Raw genomic sequence first — 23,651 nt, 5'->3', positions numbered from 1 at the left:
CTGATACTGACATTGTCCCAGTAACCGAGCCTGCAGCTTTTGATGTTTATGCAAAGCACAACATGCACAAATGTATGTCTTATGCTCATGTGGAGGATCAGACATTTCTCAATCAAGTCTGATGTGATACTAATGCAGTGTTTCAGGCACAAATTTCAGCCCCACACTCGAACACTTTCATGCAGCTTCTGTGGCTGTAACTAGATAACTTCTGCTGGAAATGCAGCTTTTCCAGTCCACACACACAGACACACAAGTTCTGGCTTAGGCACTGGGTGGCAAATTGCCAGGGGTGGAACCGACACATTGTGTTCCTAATAAGCTCTCCTGAAATAATTTCTGCTGGTCCACCCCCACCCCTGCCCCCCCAGCACTGTGTGGTCAGAAAATACACACAGCATGAGAGCAGAGTCCTCATCAAAGCAGTCAGGAAAAACAGCACTGGCTACAAAGCCTGACTCCTCCACTCTTCATTTGTGTTTATGATGCTAATGTTTCTAGTCCCACCTCCACATACCATTGAGTGTTCTCAAGTCTGTGTTTTTTCCTCAGAATTGCATTATGTTTGATCTCCTGCATTTTTTTTTTCTAAAAACGTTAACATCTTGAAGCTGACATCCCTTTCTTTCTTAGCACATCTCACTGGTGAGGTCTGGCACAAACTTGAAATTTGAAAGCGAAAAGGTGTGTTAAGTCATGATTCATATGATAACATTTGCTATTTTATGAAACTCCTCTTATGTGCAAATGGTATTACTGAGTCAAACTTGGCTGATCCACTACATATGCAGTAAGGAACTTACAGGTAATAAAGAGTTGACTAATATAATTATGAGTTATTAATGACTTCACAGAATAATAAATACATATTATTTGAATCATATTACCAAAATCACATCTACATTACAAAAGCTCTCACTGCAGCACTTGCATACTGTCTTTTATTTTCCAAACAAATGTGGTATACAGCTTTCCCCCAAAACATCAACATGAACTCATACTTATGCAAATGGTGTCCAACTAAAAATACTTCATGCTCTAAAAAGTTTGTCATGAATGGTGTTTCTTTTATGAAATACGCCTATATCAAAACTCTGCTCCATTTCGGTGTTCAACTGACAGCTACTGATGTGTTGCGAGTCGATGGTTGCTTACTGTGACAGGTTTCCCAGATGCTTTAATCTGAAGTGATGTCATATGTACAAGGTCAAAGGTCAATACAGTCAGCTGAAAATATACAGTAGTATATAATGTTGATGTGTGATGTGGCATGGACAGTGCAGACCAGACTGAGTCTTCATATTAACCTCAACACAGTGGCACGAAAGGCAAATCAGCTTTTGTAAATGCTTATATAACAGGAGCGATTGGTCATTAAAATGCACTTATGATCTCTCATAGCTTGGGAGAGCTCACTGGTTTACTCTAAGGTGAAAGGATATTGCCATTGACAGTGAATGCCATGGATGGTTAATTAGTCCCCAAAGCCAAACAATCACTATGAAAACACATGTTTACATGGTGTTGTGATTGTATTATTAGATATGAACCTTAGTGAAGGCCGCATCAGACTCCTGTCCATAACAGACTGCTGCTCAGTATGGGACACTAAACTGACTTTGTCAACTTAAAGGGGAAAAAGAAAGAGTATCAAATACCAGTATGTCTCCCAAAGTCTCCCCTCCCCCAATATCTATAATCCCCTGGGCCTGTTTTCCTACAAAAAGACAATTAAAAAAAGCAGCCACAGTTGTTAAGGAGCAAGGGCTCCATGACTAGAGAAAGATAGAGAGAGAAAGGAGGAGAGAGCAAAAGAACATCCATCAGTCCATCCTAGAGCCTCACATCCTGCTGGATTCATTTGTGCTCCTTCGTTGGGGCAAAGTACAGCTCCATGGGTTTGTTGACCTTCCAGTATTTCTCACTCACCAGCTCCAGGGAGAAGGAGCCATTGAGGACCTGAAACAGAGTGACGCACGACACGCTTACAGTGGATCGGTCGATTGAAGTTTTATTTAAAATATCCTGCAACACTGTAGGGGGGTCTTGACCCAGTACAGCATGTTAAATCACTCACTGTGAACTGGTTGCTGGCTGTGGGAATGTAGATGGTGTACTGTTTCTCGCTGGCAGCCTCCACGCTGATGGGACTGGCCTCTCCATTCTTGCGCAGTTCCTCCAGAGCGAGTCTCACAGCCAGGTATTTTGAGAGGTGATCTACTGTTGCGTTGCCCGAGGTCTTAATGTACCTAATTGTGCACAAAAACATCTTTATTAAACCTCAAAGGTCAATAGTTTTAATGACCAATAAAATGTCCAAAACTTGAACAAAGTACACTTATATGGCCAAAAGTATGTGGACACTTGACCATCATATCCATATGTGCATTCTAAACATACCATTCCAGAGTTATTCCCCCCTTTGCTGTTATAATAACTTCCACTCTTCAGGGAAGGCCTTGCCTGGGTTTGCTCATTCAGGATTTGCTCATTGTGATGTCAAGAGAGAAGGCCTGGGATTTCCAATTCATTCCAAAGGCATTCAGTTGAGCTGAGGTCACGGCTCTGTGCAGGCCACTAAAGTTCTTCCACACCAAACCTGGTAAACTGTCTCTTTATGGAGCTCGCTTTGTGCACAGGGGCATTGTCATGCTGGAACAGGTTTGGGCCTCTTAGTTCCAGTGAAGGGAAATTGTAATGCTACAGCATACATTCTATACAATTCTGTCCTTCTAACTTTCAGACAACAGTTTGGGGAAGAACCAGACATGGGTGTGATGGTCAGGTGTCCACAAACGTTTTGACCACATATTGTAATCACACAGATTTGATTCACATTTGTTTCAATTTAATACAATTTTATTTGCATAGCACTTTTAGCAATATACACTGTCACAAGGAGCTTTACAGATGCTTCACATTCCCATGCTCTTTACTGCAGGTGTATATGCACAGGTGATGGCTCTGTTTTGTCTCAAATTTACAAAGACCAGACATTTTTATTTCACCTTGCTACTCTCAGATTCAAAATGACCTGGCCATAACCTCTGTATGACTGTTCAAATGATTCTTCATTATCATTAGTGAAGAGAGTGTAGTATTGTTCCACTTTAGCATTCTTCAAGTCTTTCTGACTGAAATGGTAAATAAAACCCAAATAGCTCTAAATAAATCACTTTCACTGTGTTCAGTCACCTGGTTTGGGCAGCATCCTCCTTCTCCATGAGAGTAGGATGAGGCCTGAAGACGAGCTCGATCTCGCTGGCTCCATCCAGAGCTGTGTCCCCTCCTCCGTTCTCTGTGGTGTTGTCCATGTCCAGGCCCGAGTCATCTGAGGTCTTGGTGCGTTTGATGCTGGGTCCTGCCTCCTGGTTACTGTGGACAGAGGCATTACTGCAATGCGAGCTGTCGCCATTGTCTTCTGCCCCACTGCCGTTCTCAATCTGGTGCTTCTTCCCTCGCTGCAGTCTGGATGAATAGATATTGGCAGATCCACAAAAAATGTGATTAGACATTAGAAAATGTCACTGAAGCACCTATACTTTTACGCTCTTATTAAAAAATCCACGATTATGCAAACTGGAACTGCTTTTATCTCTACATTGTGTCTGTATTTGGATACTGGAACATGAACGGCTTGTATATTTTTTTGAACACTTGTCTGTCACACTTAATAATAATATTCATGAATTTTAGATTCTCCTGATTAGTGTTATTTTTTTCCAAATCAGCTGTTTTAGCATGGCTTTTGGTAGGTACTAACCACTGCATATCGGGAACACCCCACAAGACCTGCCATTTTGGAGATGCTCTGACCCAGTCGTCTAGCCATTACAATTTGGCCCTTGTCAAAGTCGCTTGCCCATTTTTCCTGCTTCCAACACATCAACTTCAAGAACTGACTGTTCACTTGCTGCTTAATATATCAACCCCCCCACCCCCATGGTTATGTTATCCATGTTATTCACTTCAGCTCTCAGTGGTTTTAATCTTATGACTGATCTGTGTGTTTTAAATGATTTTATATTTATATATATATATATATATATATATATATATATATATATATATATATATATATATATATATATAAACTGTGTGTGTGTGTGTGTAATAGTGTGGCCTTATTAATCGAATGCAGGCATCATACAGTATGAGATCCCGGAATTTTCAAGGACTCTGCAAATACTGATGTGTGCTTGCCAACAGTTCCTCATTACCCAGCTGGATTATCCGCATGCTGGACTTGATTTGCATTTTCCTGGCATCACTAGGAAACCAGGGCAGTGGGTGTGAGGTGTGAACTTGTGTAGCCTGAATCAGAATGAAATTGATGCTTTTGCTTCATATTCTATCTCTTTGGACATTGTTTAACATTGCACAACTTTTACAAGGGGGGAAAAAAGCTTTGGCTAAGGAGCATGTGAGAAAGGGTGGGACCAAAAATGTTAACGCAAAAGTGAGTAATTATAAATAAAGAGGCACATACAGAAATCATGAAAAAAACAAGCATGGAGAATAATGGCCTGGTGCTAAATAAATAAAGAAACATTTATAGGAATTGTATTCAGCATTTTTTTTCTGATTTCTCAGCACTCCAGGTCTGTCACTGCGATCAAACTGCACAAGAATTTGTTCAGATGTGGAGTGAGACAATCACTTGCAGGCAGTTTGGGCCATATTCAAGTGTGAAACCTTGCTTATGCCTGCCAAAAAAAATGCACCAAGGGAAAAACCCCACAAGGTTTCCACCCAAACATAGTAAATATTGCATACGTGAAAGTGCACCGAGAGGAGAGGAAATCCCCAAAACTCCAGATGGTAGTGCTACCACGTTCTATATTTTTAATACACATGTATAATAATGCAGTCTGTAGTGACCTGTTCAGGGCCTGGATCTTGAGGCCCTCCTCGATGCTATGGCTCAGAGCCTGCTGGTTGTTGTGTTTGCTAATGCGAGCCAGCACTCGCTCCTGGTGTGCCTCGTACTCGTCTCTGCTCGGGTAGATCTTGCTGATCAGGGCGTCAAAGTTTGGATCAGGACGGAGTGAGCGCTTTGACACCAGCTTCTTCCTGCATGTCGGACACTCTTTATTCCTGCACAAACGAAGATGATGGGTTACTCATAACAAGACTTGTCACTGAATGACACATAACTGTCTGTTGCTGAGAAAATCAGTATCTTTGAAAATTCATTCCGCTTCAGAAACCATCAACACATTCAAGTTAGGTCTATACAAGAACTATTGCATTTTGTTCCCCACGGCCTCCCTGATTTTTAGGTCATATGTGGTTCAACCTGATCATTTTATGCTTTTTACAGTCATATTTTAACTGCTTCTTTATCATGCCTGAGTAGAACTTTGGGCTACATTCCAAATACAGTAAGTGCTTCTAAGAAGGTAAAAGGAGGTATAAGACCGTCCATAACACACCAAGTTGACTTTACTGTACACACTGCTGTGTCTTTATCTATTTTTACACCTTGTTTAACCTGACCCATTCATAATTGTTGGATTTTTATTTATTTATTTATTTATGATTTCATGACTGTAGATTATTTAATGCATGTGTTTTAATCATGAAGATCTTTTCTCTTCCAATCTACAGCACTGAGTTAAAGAAATGCAGTGCATATGCATATACATATATGTGTGTGTGTGTGTGTGTTTGGGGAAGGGGCAGAGGTGACAATGCAGAGAGCAGTAAGAAGGGTTCTGTTTAGGAAACAGTGCGTGACTGACCCGGATCTGAGCGCTGTGATGATGCAGTCTGCACAGAAGCGGTGCAGGCACTCCTTGGTGGTCATGGTGTTCTTCAGCATGTCCAGGCAGATGGGGCACATCAGCTCACTGTGTAGGCTACGAGGGGACACTGCGATCTCCAGACCATCTGTGATGGCCTCCTGATTGAAGAAGAACAGCAGCCTCAGAGATTAACACCACGAGTCTTAGATAATGACTGAGTAATGACTCCAGTAATAACTAGTGTACTGTTAGCTGTATTGCAGGTCATCGACTTATTCCAATTTCAGTTTTAATCTGCATTTCTTAGCTTTCCCACTTAACTTTTCACACTGAACATCTTTATTTTCTCTTTGCAGTATTATTAGCTTATTAGTTAAGGATTTTTTGGGGTATATATGTAAGCCTATTGCCAATAGGTTTTGTTTAAAAACGTGCAAAATAATTGAATAAAAAGGCTTATTCGAGATTGGCTTTTTATATAATTGTTATGTCCTACATAAACAGAAACCAAGGTCCAAAGCCTTTACCGTGGCAAATCCCAGGCCTTTATATGCAAACTATTTTTTCTGAAAGGTAAATCACGATTAAGAAACAGCGGTACTGCATAAGCCTAGTATTAAGTGTTACTGTGTTACTGACCAATGTCATATAAAGTTTTTGCACCCATCTGCTTACCTGTGGAGTTCTCTGTAACTCATAGAGGCTGAGCTCCCAGGTCTTGCTGAGGGGTTGAACCCCATTAGTCTGCACTGTCTGAGTCATAGTTCAGTGCTGATGCAGAGAAGAATCACCTCTCTGACAGAGCAAGCAGAGGAAACATTCATTACAACACTGATTCATGGTTTAAATGGTGAGATTCATACTCACCTTCATACTTACGCCTGGATCGTGGTCAGCCACAGTAAGCAGACCGACATAAATTATAATAATTCTTCCAACAAATCTAGGCTGAAATCCATAATGACATTCTTACTGAATACCTGTCAAATCCTTCAAGTGCCTGCAGTGTTTACTATGTAATCTGGCTCACAAATTCCAGATTATTTGCTTGTATCTATCACTTTAAATGATGATTCAGTTTGATTTGTGTGTTAGATCACTAACTGGGTCAATTATAATAGTAAAATAACATATGATCCATCCATATGGCTAAACACTGAAGTCAGACAGGCCAGTGTTTCCCCAATCTGCCCCCTTATCCCTGCTGTACGACACATTTGAGAGGTTTCTCACCCTCGCACACCTTCTCTGATCTCATGTAATCCTGGATCGTGTTTATTCAGATGTGTTAAAGTAGAAAACTTCCGGTGTGCTGCGTGTTATTGGGGGAAACACAGAAGAAGGCTGTCTCCAGCTAATATTAGCCAGGGAAGCTTCTCAACTCTTTGTGTTAGCGTATACGTAGGGTTGTCTAACAAACCTAAAAAAACCACACAAACATGCCTGATAAAGCTCTGCATTAACCCATAACCTCACTGTAAAAGTGCACTAACATTATAAATTCTAGTGAAAATGCGGATGTGCTGTCGTTTTGTCTCGCGCTGTCAAGAAAAATCGCAGCTCAGGAACGACGGCGGCGAGCCAACAGGCTAACGCAGCTAAGGATGTAGCTTTAATTAGCAACATAAACATGATTCTGCAGCCAAGATTAAATCATTATCAGCCGCGAAATGATCTAATACACCGTCTGTTTACATTCAACTCTCTAAAACCACCAAAGAGCGTGTAAATATAGCTTAAATAGACCTTGTTTACACACTTACCCTTTTCTGTGTTGTGGATACTGTTCCCTTCGCCAACGCGTTCCGAAAAGCGCAATATGGCGGATTTTATGACGACCCCGCAAAGGATTGTGGGAAATGTAGGAACGCGAATGTAGGAATAACGGGACGGGTGCCAAAAAGTTCACGCTAATCTTTTTCAGATTTGTTTGTTCTTTTTTAAGACAATCTCAGAGATACTCTTGTAAACTATCTGCTCAGGTTTTGATTTTAATTTTCTGTTTATAAATATTATAGGCCTAAGTAAGTAAAATTCATTTTTAAAAACCTTAACTTTTATTTCATCATCGAACATATTCTTTTAGTACCTGAATTATCCAACAGCAACAACAACAAGATGAACAACAACACCACTACCACCAACAACAACAACAATAAGATGAATACCACCACCAGCACAAAACATCATCAACAACAACAACAACAATAAGATGAACAACACCACCACCAACATCAACAATAAGATGAACACCACCACCACTAACATCATCATCATCATCATCACCATCATCAACAACAACAACAATAAGATGAACACCACCACCACCACCACCACCATCATCATCATCAACATCAACAACAACAAGATGAACAACACCACCACCCACAACAACAATGACAATAAGATGAACAACAACAACCACAACAACAACAACAACAGTGACAACAACAACACCCACAACAACAACAACAATAAGATGAACAACATCAACAACAACAGGATGAACAACAACAATAAGATGAACAACACCACCACCACCCACAACAACAATGACAACAACAACAACAAGATGAACCACAACAAGATGAACAACAACAACACCACCATCACCACCAGCAACAACAACAACCTGTTATGCCCGCACAATAATGGCTAAAATGGTAATCATGATTATTAGTATTTTATTTATTTATTTATTTTGCTGAATAATTAAAGTTGCAGTAGTCGATTTTACTCCTTACTTGTACAAATAACCTGGAAGATATATAGAACATGATAAAAAATAAAAAAATAATTAATATTTAAATAAATAAAAAAATTTAAACTGAATAATTAATTATTCAGTTTACAGAGTCCCTGAGAAAGCCCGTTTGGAAAACTGACTTCCGGTCCGGAAAGCTCGTTTGTGTTCATTTATTTTATAGACACTATATGAGTTATCTAAGATGCTGGGGGTGGAGCTTCGTGAACAGGGGCGGGATTCATTCAAATGTCCAACCCACCTGACTGTCAGACCCCTAATCATGAAAAAAAAAACTTCCCTAATCCACCTTTAAATCAGTCAGTAGGGGAACAAAACTGTTTTAGTGCACTTTAGTATTTATTATTTGTAAATAAAAATGTATTTACACATTTGTATACTATAAGCTTATATATTATTAATTTAAATAAGTCTTTAGGACTGGTTACATTTATTATTAATCTTTTAAGCGCCAATGTAAATAAATAAATGAATGAATAAATAAATAAATAAATAAATAAAGGCAAATCCCCTTCTACTACTACTGCTATGACTTTTTCTCCTGCTCCTAATATCCTGTAAATTTAATTACATGATTAATTAATGAAGCCCAGTGCTGGCAGACGGTGTGTGAGGGTCACTGCTGAAAAGGATGAGCAGGCGGCGCTACAGTTTGAGAAATGTGTAAAGTTTTGAAGAAAGGGAGTCAACACCGCTAACAAAGCTCTAGGGAATCGATTCCCTGAAATGACTCGTTTCTGAAGATCCGACTCGTCTGTGATTCACGCGTCAGCGCTGGTCGTTTCTCTTGACAGTGAAGACGTGCGGAGTTTGTGAGTAAACCGAGTTAACGGGAATAAGGGAGCCAGAGAAAGCCTTCTTCACCATGGGAGTGTCTTCCTCCAGCCTTTTAGACGAAACTAAATGTAACTACATCAGAGGTAGGTAGTGTTGTATGGGATATCTGAAAGACTTTGGAGTTGAGCAGCATAACAGGGAAAATGATTCACTGGTGACACTGTAACTCTTATTTTCAGCTTTACACTGAGTAACTGTGTAGGTTGGGTTGTTTAACTATTTTCTGCATTCTGTCTAACCTGAAATGTAATTCATCTTCTGGCTTTTAATGATCTGAATGGGACTTCTGGACAGGACACTCATGAGGTTTTGGTGTCCATACAGTGCAGTCTGTCCTGAAGGACTCCAGAGACCATGTGGATGTTTTAGCTTAATCATAATTTTAGTATATTTCTTAAAATAATAAAAATGTGTTGGTCAGCTAACGTTGATTACTTTCCTTCCATTATATGTAACATTTGGACACCCTGCACTAGACGATATGACACAATATCATCATAATACTTGATGTGTTTGAATATTTAGTTTTACTGACAAAGCTTCGACAAACTAAACAGTAGAGAATCATTCAGAACTTTTCATTCAACACTGACAAAATATTGAAGTATTTTATGTGGAATATTTAAATATGTGGTACAAAAATAGATTCATTCATTCATTCATTCAACATCAGTAGCTGCTTTATCCTGGTCAGGGTTGTGGTGAATTATCCAGGGAATACTGGGCAAGAGACAGGAACACACCCTGAATGGGATGCACGGCTCCACACACACACATGCATTCACACATTCAATGACACCTAGGGGCAATTTAACATAGCCAGTCCACCTACTGGCATGTTTTTTTGGAAGTGAGAGGGAACTGGAGAACCCAGACATGGGGAAAACATCCACAGAACCTCAGGATTGTTTGGGGATTGGTTGGGGATGCACCATGCCACCATGAAAATCACTACTCAGAATCACAAAGTTATTGTATCTCATTTTCTATATCGGAATTCTCAAACATTTGTGGTCAGGGATCCAAATATTCCAAAAAAAATCCCGCCTCAGTACAGATTTATTTTATAAACATGATCTAACTATTCAAATATTATGGTCATTATTTAAATGTGTGCAATAATATTCTGACTATTTATTGGAGCCAAGGTTTTTTCAGGAAAAAAGTTTCAAGTTAGCATTAATTATATGCCTACTTATTTTTGTGCTATTGAGCTTTGGATTAAACTCATTCATTCAAGCGAGAATTCGGATTTGGATAATGACTATAAAACTCCTCAGGAATACATAAAATAACTTTGATACCGGTGGACCCCCAAAATCATGGACCCCCTGGCTATGCTTCAGAGACCCCTGGGGTCCCCGGACTCCACTTTGAGAATCACTGGTCTACGTATTACCAGTATAACCTAGTCTTACCCTGCACCACACACTCTACACCGCACCCATTTCACTTGGATGGTGTGCCTTAAATTCTGTACTAAATGGCATTCAAAGTGATTCAGCAGGAATGTGAGAACACATCTGTCCAACTCTTTAGGCGTGCAAGCAAGGAGGCTTTTATGTCATGCGGGGTTCAGCATGATGAGAAGAACGTGTTTCCTTCCTGTGTTTGGGAGCAGCTGGTCCAGAGGATTGTTTGCTGATTTAGGGGAAGTGCCGGATAAAAGAGGAAACCAGCTCTGTTCTGCACCCGTCTGGATTGTTCACCCTGATCAATGAAGTGCAGCACTTACTTCCTTCTGAACACTATTCAGAGCTTACTGTAGAGTTGGGTAACGATCCTGAGGCCACACTGACCTCTTACAATGAGAAAGAGAGAAGAAAATCATGAGACTTATGCAGAAAGAGAGAGACGGGGGAGGGAGAGATAGAAAGAGTAATGAATAGAAGAGACAAAGAGAGTGAGATACAGACAGAAACATTAATGTAGAGAGAGACGTGATAAGCGGAGTTCACGGGGGGTTAAGGGCACAGAGACAGCTACATACTATACTGTATAATCAAAAATGTTTTGAAAAGTTATTAACAAAATGCTAACAATTTTCTTTAAAGTGTTGAATTGTATAGTCCATAGTAATAGCAGTGTTCGTGGTTGTATGAGGTCTTACAGAGATAAGCCTATGTAGATAAGGGATTTCCTCAGGCTGACTGAACAAGGCTGAAATTTTAAGAAATCCAAAAAAAATCCCAAATTTCCTCCTTTATATGCTACAATATTTTGACATATGCTACAGAACCCTAGATACAATGGGACAGACAGAAAGTCAGGGAAGAAGAGCCAAGTAAAGATACAAGAGACAAAGGGTTACACTGAGTGAGAGAGAGAGAGAGAGAGAGAGGCAGAGAGACATACAGATAGATAGATAGATATGCTATATGGCCACAAGTTTGTGGACATCTACCATCACACCCATATGTGGTTCTTCCCCAAACTGTTGCCTGCAAAGTTGGAAGCACACAGTTGTCTAGAATGTCTTTGTATGCTGTAACATTACAATTTCCCTTCACTGGAACTAATGGGCCAAGCCTAAACCTGTTTCGGTATGACAATGCCCCTGTGCATAAAGGGATGAGAGAGAAAGAGAGAGAGAGAGGATGATAGGCACTTATGTTCAAATGTTCAAATGAACAACAAACTGTATTTGTTACTTTCAGTTTGTAGGTTCATTCATGAATGTCAAAGTAACACTTTTACTAACCTTGCTGATTAGCTGAACCAGGTGTGTTAGAGCAGGGAAACCACCAAACTATGTACAACACAGGACACACAGGACCCTGGTCATGCTCTCTTGTAATGCATCATTTTTAAAGCCATGAGTAAGCTGCTTCTAGGAAGCTGTTAGCCATGAAATAGAGAAGACACTCAGTGTTGGAATGAATCTGCTACTTGAGCTATGAGAGTGCCTGTTGTATAAAGAGTCCAAATGATAAACCTATACAGTTTCACCTAAACCCAAATCTGTTCCTTGTGTACAGTTTTGTACTGAAGCTGCAAGGCTAATGGAGCTATCAAGTAAGAGAAGTTTACAGGTATCAGTACAGCATTATAACTAAATCATCACACACTCACCTCACACTCTGTTGAGTTTTTTTAGTAATCACAAAAGACTTTCTTATGTCCAGATCTTGTGGGGCCCGACAAAAAAAGGCGCAGGATATCTTCACCCTTATGCAGGAATGATCTAGGGCGCATAGCTCATACGAGGTAGCAGCACTTATTTCCACTGATAGTGCTCTTTTAAGGTCAGAGTGTGATGATTTAGTTGTGTAGTTTGCATGATGCTATACTGGAGGCTATATGTTTTCTTTACTTGTTAGCTACATTAGGTTTGTAAAACTAAAGAAGCAAATGTTAGACACCAGACATATCTTGGCTGATGGCAATGGGAACATTGAGTACATTTCTATTTTTAATTCTATTTCAGTCAGTGACTAGTGAAGAATGATGAAAGGATGAAGAAAGCATTTACACAGAAGAGTCTTGCTGAAAGAAATATAATTGTTTTATTTGTTAATAACAGATGAAATTAAATCAGATTGATGTACTCTGACCTTACTCTAGACTCAGTGGTCTTTGTTAAAAGCAGTTTGATTTCACAGTTGCTTCAGTGTGAAGAGGTACTCGCTACAGGAAACTACTTCATGTTTTAAACTCTGTGCAGAAGTACAGCTCAAACTCCCCGCAGAAAAGCTGTTAGCGTAGATTTCAGATTTCTAGATTTCAGAGTCACAGGCCAATAGTGAGATCTTGAGTGACACCAAAATATGTCCTGGGGAAGAAAAAATTTTTTTTTCAAGATGGCTGCCACTACTGATTTTAGCTCTGCAAAGTAATTTTGTCCACTTCTGTAGACATACAGGGTCAGAAACTATATAAACAAATCTGAACAACTCAACAAAGCAGTTTGAGGCAAGTGTGATACACACAGGTAAACTGCTCGTAACTATAAGCTATGCTTAGTTGCTGGCTGTGTTAGACTCATAGATCCACAAAAACAAACGTCAAACATCAAATGTGTTTTGGTTGATTGAGTACATATGTGCTTAGCGGAAATTTCATTGTCATCATCGAAACGTTCCTTTAAAGACCTCTGGCTCATGGGTGGGAGTTGAAGTCTTTGCTACTAACAAGAGTTGAGTTTTGTAGAAAAAAGCTTGGAGTGAGTTGGAGGAGCATATGGTTGGAATCACAGTAACAGCAGCTTACGAAAGGTGAATAAAATGAGTTATTAGTGAAGCAGATATATGGCACCACTCCGGCAAAGCCTTCTGAATGATGTCATGATTTATTGATTGTGCCTGATTTAACTTGCAGATTTTGTGTGCTTTTTTTTTAGTCATATGTGCTACACAGTATTCTGGATGTTAATCATTTTCACATGGTTGATTTCACAGATGCAAATAAACCATCATTTCTGATGTGTTCAGTGAACATTTTGACCAATCAGAGATTCCAGAGATGTTTTTTTTGTGGGTGTTTGTATCCATGGCATTGGCACTGGCATGATCTGGTCTGTTTGCAGATCCTTTTTTAACCCCTTCTAAACTTATTTTATGATTCACCTCTTCTTAATATTTATAGCTTTTTGTAGTGAGTTTACCATCAACTGCATAAGAATGAATGAACTTGGTCTCTTAAGTTGAAATCTTTTTTGCTGATAATTTTCTAGTTAGTTTGAGGTCCATAGATAAAGATAACATAGAGTTTGTTGCTAACTATTTTAATACACCAACACCTCATAGGCCAGTGCAAGTCCATGGAGAGATGCTGTTCTACACTGGCAATATCAGCTGTAATATTGTCCAATATTTGCTTTGTAAAAGACATCATACATGTCTGCTTATGCATGTAACCTCACTGCCGATAATTTGGTTGAGCTGAAAACTGTAGCAAAGTAGTGAAAGCAGTGTGTCACACAGTCAGAAACTGTTTGAGATACTGAACAACTCAAGGAAGTAGTGTGCAGCTAGCGTGATGCTTTAGACATGCAGTTTGCATAATGTTAAATTGGTAGCTATAAGATTTCTTTACTTGTTAGCTATGTTAGACTCATAGATCAAGTGCTAAGCTAAAGAAGTGGCTGTAGGTTAGCATGTTATAGCTATACGCTATAGCTATTTTTACATTTACTACACGCTTAGAGTCTACTTATAATTGACATGCTTAAAAAATAAATGTTGCAGATCTGATCTGATATTACTCACGTGTACTACATGTGAGAGTTTTATATGCAGGTATTATACTACAGATGTCCCAGATGTCAGTTGTAGATAAGTCCTTGCAGCTTTGCTGATTTGTTTCAGTCTGTAGCTGAAGCTGTGAATCACGCTGGGTTAAACTCTGTTTGCTCAGGGTCAGTGGTAGGTATTTTGAAGCTTTGCTGTAGTTACATTATCTACCATTAAAAGTGCTTCTAAAGTGATTTAGATGACACATTTGTTCATCTGAACTCCAGCTGTTCTAGGCCTTTGAGGCAGCCTGTACCCTCTCAAGCATTTTAAAGATGGTACAGAGCTCTGGTTTGTGTGAAATCACTCAAAACATGAGCACTGAGAAAGAAATGTGTGACTCAGAGCATCGCCTGTTGTGCTTTCCTTCTGTTACTACAGAAAGAGTGAGACAGGGACACAAAGAAAGACAGAGAAAGAGGAATCTATGGATTGACCCTGACCAAACAGATTCCAGCTGTCTTGTTCAGAAAAGAAGTCGAGTTTCAGCACAGAATGATTTAGGATGCTGTCACTAACCCGAGCGTCTCTGTGGCCTGAACAGACCCATATTATCATCCCACAAATCGGCCACGTCCCATTTTACAGCTGCCAATGTGGTCCACCTGATTAGCTTCCAACATTTATTCTCATGCATTTCTGTGTGCGGGTTTTTAAGGTCACTTCAGGATAGGCCTTCATTTCTGGCTTGCATTAGGGCCTGGGGAGATGACTCACACTCACTGACAGGCCTTTCTGATTCCAGACTCACTCCCCTCACTGCCTCCTCCCTGTGAGAGACTCACATGTGTGACATGTTTGTGTTTCCACAACTGGCACGTTCTCCATATGCCCTGCCTTATGGTTGGGGGTTGAAATTTTCCACTATTTGCAGATAATATTTTCAGCAGTGTTTAGATACATATCCATGTGGGCATTTTAAAATGTTACAAATCCCCCTTTATGTATCTAGCTTTGGATATCGACCATAATGTTTTGTTCCTCTGAGGATACCTGAGTCAAACACCTCTACTATATAGCCTATGACATTTTAGTCACCTAGCTAATGTCTAATTGTAGTAAGCCAATGTGTCTTGGGCTAAACAATGATTCCATGATTCATGTAGTTGTCCATTAGTTGTCCATTCCATGATTCATGTAGTTGTCTTGGGCTAAACAATGATTCCATGATTCATGTAGTTGTCCATTGTGGTCAGGAGTCAGTGGATAGGAGATTTGGACCAATATTCCAAATCTGGCTACCCAGGTTTGAAAGATGTTTCATTTTAACCCAAATTTTTTCCAAGACCTTTCTGTTGAGTGGATCAGGGCAGAAAAAAGTCTTTGGAGTAACGTGCATCCACTTGGCAGCCTTCAACTCCATCTAGCTTCTTTACATTTCAGGCTTTTCTGACAAAATGGCAGGAGGAACGCGTGTCACTTTGGTAAGAGAGAATCATGCTAGCCAAGTGGTAGAACACCAACATTCAACCCACACTGTTTAATGCATTTTCATTCAATTTCCTTCTCAAACACTTTGAAAATACAAAAACAGTCCTCTCCACTCCAGCTCTGTCCTACATACGCATTCAGAGTCCCTCTGCTCAAATCTCATTCGATCTGCACCAGCTGCTCCATTTCCATGCTGTATGTTGGCCAGCTGAAAGCAGATCTCACAAGCTGATGTGGTCAATCTGGAGCTCTCTGTTTCTCACATCTTCCTGGAGGAATGAGCCAAAGAATGCAGCTAAACCTCCAAGTCTGGAACTCCAAGTCCTGCTATCAACACTTTATTTTTAAATATTAAGTTTGACACTGGGTAAAAGTAGATTTATGACCAGCAACCATAATCTCCACTATGTATTTGTGTAATGTATTTCTGAAAAAGACCTAATGTCTTAAGTTCCAGAAAACTTCTGTCGTCTGACCACTTTACAGAAAGTTGTGTCTGTCATGTTATCAGCACACCATCAAACATTATGGACATAACAAGAAAGAGATGATATAGTGAGGCAGTTCAAAAAAGCTGGTTGTGAATTAACCATTCAGGCACACACATAGAATTTCTTTTATAATGTCCCGTGTTTCCATAACTCCCTGATCTCCCACGTAATCTTTATCGCTGCACTCACCCTCACTACAGGAAGACTCTGATGCAATGACTTCTACCCACAGTCTTGCTCCCTCTTTATCACTCTTTTTTTCATCAAGCTGCTTAGATGTGTGACCATTTTGAAATCTACCATTGGTGAGCATCTACCATCTACCATTTTGCCATGCTATTCAGGGTTTTCGCAACATGCACATTAGTTACCACTACTACCACTTTTACTTTGCATATATATATATGCAGTGGTTACTGGGCAAAACCACCACATTTTAATTTTATAAAATTAATGTGTTATTTAATTTTATCACCTGTAAAGGACCCCGCTTTTCAGAAGAGCTGCAATTATTTCAGCACTTCCTGTGTGCCACTTTTTTTATACTCCCCTGAATAACATTAAACATCTTTCTAAATTGTAGAGGTTCCCTCTTTGCAGACTAATGCAAATTCAGAAATGAGAAAAGAAAATGTGGTATCTCACAGTGACCACTGTGCTTGAAATGGTTAAGAGGTATGTAATACAGTCAAAACCCCAATCAACACATACATTCACAAGTACATATAAACCCATTCTTTCTACAAATAGTGACTTTAAATAATACAATTAATTCTTAAAGAAATTCTTTTTTATAGTTTTTTGAGACATGTCAAGAATGATGCAGTAGAGAGAAGATAACTGATGAAATTAAAGCAAGTGAACATTTTGATCTCACTGTATACTCAGGTCTGTTTTGTTAAAATCATTTTGATCTCACAGCTGCTTCTGTGTGATGAGGGACTCAATACAGGAAATTACTTCATGCTTAAACCCTGTGCAGAAGTACAGCTCGAGCTCCCTGCAGAAAAGGTGTTAGTGAAGAGTTAGCCTGGTTTTGAAAGTTGTAGAACATGAAGCAAACCTTAAATCCCTGGTTTGTTTATTTTGTGTTTTATGACCTGACCGTGACTTTGAGTTTGAGAAAGACAGGATATTAATTAAAAGGATTTTTTTGATTTCATAAATGTAACTGTTGTTGCCCCATACCAGTGTGGCAAGAGATGATCAAGATTGGGTCAGTTTATGGGTTGATGATATGGCAAAAATATTGTGTGAGGATACTTGACATTTTCATGAGATGCAATACATATAGCATAGGTTTTGTTGCACTTGAAGTTGGAACATACACTTACACAACAAAACATGCAACAATAATTTTACAAAGACCTATAAAAATATTGTGTTATATAGTATTGATTCCAAAATATTACAAAAAACAAATAATAACAAAGATGTTTAAGTTAAAGGTGCAGTCCTGTAATCCGTGTTTCTAGACCTCTAATAATCATTACATTTTATAGTAACCATAGACTAAATAGAATAATAGTGATTCATGATACTGCAGTGCAGGGCATCTCACTCATTTCTTAATTTCTGGCTTTTGTTTAAAATTTTCTGGCCCTGAATTTAGCTCCACCCTCCACTAAAATGGAACTGCTCAGCTCTGATCTTTTTCCTTAAAACCAACTCAGTGCATACATAGATTTAACAGATGAAGTGGGGGAAAGGAAGGCTTTTGCAATGTTTTCAGTTTGTCTTGCAAAATTACATTATCATATTGTATAGCCCTGGTTCAATTTGTCTGCATTCGTGTGCATACACACCATGACACACATACACAGAGCTGGACGCAAACGATCAGTGCAGTAAACACATACAAAAGCATAACCCCAGACACCCCTCTCGGCAGGATTTCCAGATATACAAAGCACCATGTGTTTGTGTGGTGCAGGATGCAGGGCAGTTTGAAACCACTCCAGATGTGAGCATACAGACCCAATGCTCAGCTGTGTTTCCTTTCCCCCACTATGTGAAAGACTCAAACCGTGTGCATCTGCTGAAGGCAACAAGAGAATGAATTTTGCATGCTGTTCTCAAGATGATCTCAGATCTGTTGTTGGTGACGTTATATGTGTTATACTGGCTTCCAGTAAAAGCGCATCTTCAGTTCAAAACCATCATTCATATTTATATGAATTTGCGCCCATCTATCTTTCACATCTTTACTCTTCTGCTCACTATCCCTCCATCCAAACATCATAGTCTTGATAGTTTATTCTGTGTTAGGACTTCAACTTTGGAAGAGTCACACAGTGCTACTCCCTCACTCACTCGTTCTCTATTTACTATATACACTGTGCTATACTTTATATAGTACTACATATGATAAACTTCTCTATAGAGCACTATGTAGTGGGCAGTAGCAAAGGAGACACCTGACTCAATTCAACAGCACTTACTAGTGAGTGCACCAGAAACACATGTGACATGTAAATATGAAGTTGTCCATCCTGGCCAGTAAATCTCTTTGCATTGTGGTGCAGAAATAGTGTACATCAGTGGTGCACTGGATTTACAGTGCACTGTGGGTAATAATAGAGTGCAGCATTCAGAGAACATAATTTGTACACTGAGAAATCAGACAACACTACAAAATGGTGTCATCCCAAATAGTGCACTATATAGTGAATGTGGAGCTAATTCAGACCCATTGTTAATCCTTAAAACTTTGCCTAAAGCAATAGTTCAGCCTAAAGTAAAATCCAAAACATTTATCGCATTTTATTGCCAAATGCAGCTGATCAGCCAAGACATGTTTGGTTTGCTTTGTAATTAAGTGATCTGAAATCTTTTCCATATATACATATTCAAATATTCATACATGATTTTAAGTGCCACTCTCTTTTCCACCACTGTTGCTGGTTGTTCATGTTGCCAGGGCAACCCCACTGTTCATTGGGCAATCTGATACGCGCACACAGTTCTGAGAGGTGGAAAGTTTGATTTTTTTTGTTGAATATCTTGAATTAACCCTTGGCTGGCAAGTGACAAATCTTTAGGTTCACAAACATTTTTAACACATTTAAAGGACTTACAAACTTACATTAATGCCATAAATGTAAATGTAAATGCATCACACAAATTTGTAGGTCATAGCTCACCAAACTCGAGTTTTGAGTGTGAATATAAAATACGAATATTACAGAAATGGAGGTGAATCCATTCACACATACCCAAGATGAATTCACTGAATGGAATCCTGAAGCTAAATGTAACCACTCCCTAAAACATGTACACTATATGGCTAAAAGTTTGTCGACACCTGACCATCACAACCACATGTGCTTGTTAAACCTCCCATTCCAGATTTAGTACCCCTTTGCAATTATAATAACCTCCACTCTTCTGGGAAGGCTTTCCACTAGATTTTGGAGCGTGGCTGTGGGGATTTTGTTCATTCAGCCACAAGAGCATTAGTGAGGTCAGGCATTGATGTTGTGTGAAAAGGCCCTGGGGTGCAGTCTGCGTTCCAGATAATCCTAAAGGTGTTCAGTGGGGTTGAGGTCAGGACTCTGTGCAGGCCACTCGAGTTCTTCCACACCAATCTTGGCAAACCATGTCTTTATGGAGCTTGCTTTGTACACAGTGGCATTGTCATGCTGGAAAAGATTTGAGCTCTTTAGTTCCAGTGAAGGGAAATTGTAATGTTACAGCATATAAAGACATCCTATACAATTGTGTGCTTTCAACTTTGTGGCAACAGTTTATGGAAGGACCACCTTTGGGTGTGATGGTCAGGTGTCCACAAACCTTTGGCCATATAATGTATATTATAACTCAGTTTTACAAACTCACAGTATTTACTTAATTACTTACTACTTATTTTTCTGCTTGTGTTATCAAAGCTTTATGCATTTATTTAGCTGAATTACCTGATTATGATTTATACTTACAACACAGCTGCTTTTGTGCATGTGGCTTTATCCTGTCTCCCTCAGCATGTTCCAATGTTGTCTACATCAACATCCTGCAATTATATGTGACTATAATAGTGGCACAATTATATTCAATTACACCTACAACCCATGAGGCCTTCTGGCAAACCCGAGGAATGTTCTGTGTATGAACTGCATACTATGCATAATACTCAGGATAAAACCTGTATGCAGTATGTGAATAGCATAAATATTTTCAGTACACAAAAGATACTTGGATAGTGTATTACTTAGGCCAGTTTCCAAATACATGGCCAAAGCAACCTTCATAGTGTACTGCATCCTGCAATGCGATGTGATCATTTCATTTTCACAAAATTAAACCTGTTAAATGTGTGATGAAGATAACAGTTAATCATGTACTTAGGTCTTACACTGTTATACTGCAGTATGTATTCATCAAAATGTGATAGGAAACAATAAAATTATAGGCCTACCTTAGCTAATTTATTGCCTGTGTGAACTAGCAAATGCTAACTGCCAATTATTAGTAACAGCTAAATACCTTGTTAGTCTGGGACTTTTTATATTTGCTGTTGTAATTATGTCAGTTATTGACAAATTAATTCATGAAATATTAATATTTTCTTAACTGTCTTTTAAATGTTTGTGAGAGCTGAATATTTGACACAAAAGCCTACTTATGCTATTTAGCCAGTTATGCTATTACTGTATTTTTATTGTAATTCTGTTCTTAAATTAAGGTTATTGTACATTTTGACTGCCTTAAATCTAGTTTCTGCCACTCCCTTGCATCATTTTTTACTTTAATCACCGAACCTAATCACAGTTTAGGTTACAATAATTGTCAAAATTCTCTGCATAGAAATGAAGTAGTGTGAGGTAGTTCTGAGGTAAACAGCATCTACAAATTAAATTAAATAACAATCAAATAACTGTGTAATATACCAAATCATATGCATTTTTACTACATACTACAGCGAGGAATATTATGTAGAATACAGTGTATACCGGAATTGTGCCTCATATAGTATACATGGCATTTCGACCACACCCATAGCCTTCATAGATTATTTAAAAGCAGTCTTAATGCACCATTAATCCTCATGGTTGTGGGAGAAAGACTAGGTGCAGGTTAATGTTATGTTAGCTTGTATACAGAAAAATGAGCAGAAAGAACTGAGTGTATGTGTGTCCTAACAGAAAATCCCACCCTGAAACGAATTAAACATGTTTATATTGAAATATTTGTGATGTGCTTAGTGATTGTGGTGCCAGTTTGTTGGATGATGCTCTATTTTTGTTATTCCCCTGAGAAGTTAGCAGTTGTCTGTCACTCTCACTTCATAGGAAGACATTGCTAGTGTAGTTCCAATGGTGTTTAATCAGGAAAAAAAATGTAATCAATCTCAACTATAAGGGATGACACTCAGGTTTTGCTACTAGAAACAAAAGAGCAACATCTTTTGTCACTCAGCATTTTCCACCAATGTTCAATGTCATATTAATGAGAAATACAATGTAGAAATAAGGGCGTCACCAAACATTGGACTTAATATTCCAAAATGCAGTGCAGCTGTAGGACACAGTTGCGCTGAGTTGCAGCAGAAACCCTGCCCAGCTAGTTAGCAATCTATGAGATGACAAGCAAGATGGTGTTGATGGTGGTATTTGCAAGAAATTTGAAGCTGTGGGCAATGTAGGAAACCATTAACCATTATGAAAATAGATTAACATGTCGATGAAAGAAGTTTAACCTAAAAAAAGTTGAAATAAGTCACGAATAGCATTGAAGAGCACGTGTTAATTATACAGATTAATATGCAAGTCTTTCAGGGAGGATTTGTCCTTTATTGTTCCATTTGCAAAAGCGTGAGTACAAAAAGGACCTTATTCTGCAGGTTTGCATATATTACGACACACTTGACCACATTACTGCACAATCACTTCCTGAGCTGTTAAGTGTTGATGTTGTAATGGATGAATTGGTGAAAAAAATGAATGTACCAGAATTATCACTGAAGGTGGAGCTGTAATAAACACTGAAGTAGATTGACTTTTATTAAAACAGCATTGTGTGTGTGTGTGTGTGTGTGTGTGTGGCAGTGTGATTTTGTTATCTTGCAATGTAAAACTTTGCTAGCTCAATTCTCATTTCAGAAGTGAATTAAGGCTCAACAGTGTCTTACTCAGTGTGTGTGTGTGTGTGTGTGTGTGTGTGTGTGTGTTGTGCTATGCTCCTGCTATGTGACTTGAAGAGGAAAGGCACACAATCTGCCAGCCAGGAATCTCACAGGAAACGGTTATCTCATCCCTCTGCCTCTTAATTCATTTATCAGCACGAGATGAAGAGCAGGCTGATTAGATAACAGGAATCAGACACAGAATTAATTTAATCATTATACAAAGACTGCTTCATGTATCCCATCTCTTTAGCATAAATCTGTAGTTTCTTCTGGAGCTGGTTGTTCTGGAGCTTCAGGGAAACCACATGTCTGAAGACGTCTCTATATTTTCTCCATAAAGACATTCTCCATTTTTCTCTGTAATATCCTAAATAAATATAAATGTAATATCATAAACCTATCATAAAATATTAGCCAATAATTGTAGTATGAAAATATAATCTGAGCACATGGCTCCATTGAAGTAAATGTTGATGTATTAGATGTCACGGCAAAGCCAGAGAGACAGGAAAACCTATTGTCACACTTATCATTCTGTATGGAGGAAAAAGCATTATTCTCTCTCCGAGGCTGTTTTTCTCGAAAATAAGCAGCTAAATCCAAAATGGAGAGAGTTGTTGGACTCAAGAGTGGAAATCAGAGGAAATGCAGACTCCACATCACCGTGCCATGTTATTTTGGCAGAGTAGTGAAGCGTTAAGTCTCAGCCCAAATTTCTCCATAATGCATCATAGAGTTGGCTCTGAATGTAGATCTGTTTTTCCTCTTACAAATGCAACATCTGAAAAAAAAAAACATTTCTAAACCAGACTGTGAGGATATGATGGATTTTTAAGACACAAGATCATACAAAATGGGGAATACAAGTTAAATGCTGTAGCTATAATACACAATAAATTAAATTAAATGTGTCTGTGATGTGTTGAATAAAAAGCCACATTTATGGCCAAGTGTAACAATGTTGGTATGTCATTTGTTTTAGGACTGTTTTTGGATTTTGAAAGATACTCTATTAAAGTCTCTCCT

The 23,651-nt window shown here is 38.9% G+C and overlaps 2 protein-coding genes across 2 annotated transcripts in view; one reads left to right on the top strand and one right to left on the bottom strand.

Annotated features, from left to right (window-relative positions):
* Window positions 1-927: 927 nt before the first annotated feature.
* rnf2 (ring finger protein 2) lies at window positions 928-7,630 on the bottom strand. The gene is made up of 7 exons (XM_026935062.3): window positions 7,511-7,630; window positions 6,423-6,542; window positions 5,745-5,905; window positions 4,882-5,097; window positions 3,196-3,468; window positions 2,078-2,249; window positions 928-1,959 (listed from the first exon to the last, which is right to left on the bottom strand). Exons 2-7 carry the CDS (start codon window positions 6,507-6,509, stop codon window positions 1,858-1,860), a joined length of 1,011 nt encoding a protein of 336 aa, XP_026790863.1. The 5' UTR covers window positions 6,510-6,542; window positions 7,511-7,630; the 3' UTR covers window positions 928-1,857.
* Window positions 7,631-9,260: 1,630 nt separating this feature from the next.
* Window positions 9,261-23,651, top strand: part of niban1b (niban apoptosis regulator 1b) — a 29,351-nt gene continuing 14,960 nt past the window's right edge. The window contains exon 1 of the mRNA XM_026934957.3: window positions 9,261-9,431. Coding sequence (XP_026790758.3) covers window positions 9,377-9,431 — 55 coding nt within the window. The 5' untranslated portion in view covers window positions 9,261-9,376. The remainder of the gene's footprint in view (window positions 9,432-23,651) is intronic.

Source organism: Pangasianodon hypophthalmus, chromosome 14 (assembly GCF_027358585.1).
Source record: "Pangasianodon hypophthalmus isolate fPanHyp1 chromosome 14, fPanHyp1.pri, whole genome shotgun sequence".
Lineage (NCBI taxonomy): Eukaryota > Metazoa > Chordata > Actinopteri > Siluriformes > Pangasiidae > Pangasianodon > Pangasianodon hypophthalmus.
The sequence above is the reverse complement of the archived record's forward strand: the minus strand, read 5'-3'. Positions and strand labels throughout refer to the sequence as shown.